The sequence below is a fragment of the Rhincodon typus genome, chromosome 44 (genome assembly GCF_021869965.1).
Source record: "Rhincodon typus isolate 14 chromosome 44, sRhiTyp1.1, whole genome shotgun sequence".
Taxonomy (NCBI): domain Eukaryota; kingdom Metazoa; phylum Chordata; class Chondrichthyes; order Orectolobiformes; family Rhincodontidae; genus Rhincodon; species Rhincodon typus.
Window position 1 is genome coordinate 138,724 of NC_063375.1, and position 1,328 is coordinate 140,051.

A 1,328-nucleotide genomic window follows, 5' to 3' on the forward strand; every position below is an offset into this window, starting at 1 on the left:
CTGAATGGCCTCCTGTTCCTGTGGGACAGGCTCGGGGAGGAGGGGGGCTGAATGGCCTCCTGTTCCTGTGGGACTTGCCTGGATGGATGCAGCTCCAATAACCCTCAAAGCTTGACACCATTCAGGGCAAAGCAGCCGCTTGATTGGCACCACATCCACAAGTATCCACTCCCTGCACCACAGACACTCAGTCGCAGCAGTGTGTACTATCTACAAGATGCACTGCAGCAATTCACAAAAGATCCTCGGAGAGCACCTTCCAAACCCACAACCACTTCCACCTAGAAGGACAAGGGCACAAATATATGGGAATACCACCACCTGCAAGTTCCTCTCCAAGCCACTCACCATCCTGACTTGGAAATATATTGCCACTCCTTCACTGTCGCTGGGTCAAAATCTTGGAATTCCCTCCCTAATACCATTGTGGGTCAACGCACCGCAGGAGGACCGTCGCGGTTCAAAAACGCAGCTCACCACCACCTTTTCGAGGAGCAACTAGTGACAGGGCAAGAAATGCTGGCCAGCCAGCTATGCCTGCATCCCACAAATGAATAACAAAAATGGCTCGAGGAGGAGCGGGGGGCTGAATGGCCTCCTGTTCCTGTGTAACAGGCTCGAGACCGTCACTGCACGTCTGTCCTTATGTTTGGACGTGAAATAGCCCCTACTGGAAGAAGAACAGGGAAGGATTAAGGTGTCCCTTGGCCTAACCCTCAGCCAACATCAGGAATACAGTAGAGATTGTATCACTGCTATCCTGTCGTTGTACATCAGTTACTGCCTTTTCTATGACAATGACTGCAGGCCAGAATAAACTTCTTTGGTAGTGACATGCTTTGGATTAGAGTTTCAGGTCACTGGGAAGAGATTCAAGCCCGCTAGGTTCTGTAGGGGTGGTAGGAGTTAAACCCCACTGTCTGAGTTCAGCAGGTTTACTATCAAAAGTTGCTGCTTCAAGTTGCCGTCTCTACTGCTCTTACTGGGTTGTCTTTGCTTCTTTCCACCCTTGCAGGGTTTGGTCGGATTGGTGACGGGAGGGGCTTCTGGACTTGGCCGGGCAACTGTCGAGAGGCTGGTGCAGCAAGGGGCGAGTGCCGTGATTGTGGACCTACCTACGTCAGAAGGAGCCAGTGTGGCCCAGGCTCTGGGGGAGAGTTGTGTCTTTGCACCGGCCGATGTAAGGACAGCAAGTGCCCCCTGGCGGTGGGGGCTCGCTCTATGAGAAAGGTTGAGGGGGAAGGGGCATTGCTGTGGGTACGATAGGTGATGTTCATTGAGCGCTCTGACAGGAGGGCAATCCATGAACACTGATCCCCATCCCCCCC

The 1,328-nt window shown here is 53.1% G+C and overlaps 1 protein-coding gene across 1 annotated transcript in view; it reads left to right on the forward strand.

Annotated features, from left to right (window-relative positions):
- hsd17b10 (hydroxysteroid (17-beta) dehydrogenase 10) overlaps window positions 1-1,328 on the forward strand; it is a 6,342-nt gene that overhangs the window by 436 nt on the left and 4,578 nt on the right. The window contains exon 2 of the mRNA XM_020520111.2: window positions 1,016-1,180. Coding sequence (XP_020375700.2) covers window positions 1,016-1,180 — 165 coding nt within the window. The remainder of the gene's footprint in view (window positions 1-1,015; window positions 1,181-1,328) is intronic.